This window comes from Apis dorsata, unplaced genomic scaffold (assembly GCF_000469605.1).
Source record: "Apis dorsata unplaced genomic scaffold, Apis dorsata 1.3 scaffold_1138, whole genome shotgun sequence".
Taxonomy (NCBI): Eukaryota; Metazoa; Arthropoda; class Insecta; order Hymenoptera; family Apidae; genus Apis; species Apis dorsata.
In genome coordinates, this window is record NW_006264236.1 from 281 (window position 1) to 942 (window position 662).

The 662-nt window shown below is 19.9% G+C and overlaps 1 protein-coding gene across 2 annotated transcripts in view; it reads left to right on the plus strand.

The window, feature by feature from the left end:
* Positions 1-81: 81 nt before the first annotated feature.
* LOC102677641 (proton-coupled amino acid transporter-like protein CG1139) overlaps positions 82-662 on the plus strand; it is a 9,892-nt gene continuing 9,311 nt past the window's right edge. Inside the window, exon 1 of one of the 2 annotated variants that reach the window (XM_031514726.1) lies at positions 82-264. In XM_031514726.1, coding sequence (XP_031370586.1) covers positions 100-264 — 165 coding nt within the window. In that variant the 5' untranslated portion in view covers positions 82-99. The remainder of the gene's footprint in view (positions 265-662) is intronic. The other variant, XM_031514727.1, reaches the window with a different exon arrangement.

Below are 662 nucleotides of genomic sequence, written 5' to 3' on the forward strand. Positions count from 1 at the left end.
AATAAAATCGTATAAAATTATTATTTTAATTGTTGAAATATTTTTGGCTTAAATTATTGTAAATCTTTATACTTAAATATAAAAAGTTATTTATATTGAATGAAAAATTACAGGTATTTAGAAACAATGATGCACCTATTCAAAGGTAATGTCGGTTCGGGAATCTTTGCGTTAGGGGATGCATTCAAGCATGCTGGATTACTGCTAGCTCCTCCACTTACCATGTTTCTCGGGGTTATTTGTGTTCATGCTCAACATATTCTTGTATGTATAATTCATATTTTAGATATGCTTAATAAGTGAATATTTAATAAGTAACTGCGCATTCTTTATATTTCATATATAATTTTTAATAATAATTTTCTAATATATATGTATATAATTAAATACAAAATTAATATATTAACAAAAAAAATTATTTCTTAAATATTTATTTATTTTATAAAATTTTGACAATTAAATATAAAAAATAAAAAATTTAAAAAACATAAATATTACAATAATAAAATAACAACAAAAAAAATAACAAAATCATATAAATCATAATTTTCTAATCTCTTTGAATGAAATATACAATATTTATCTGTATGTATAGAATATCTTATTTTCGTGTCTATTATTTTGATATTTTATTTTCGAAAAACTATGGTAGCATATTTTGA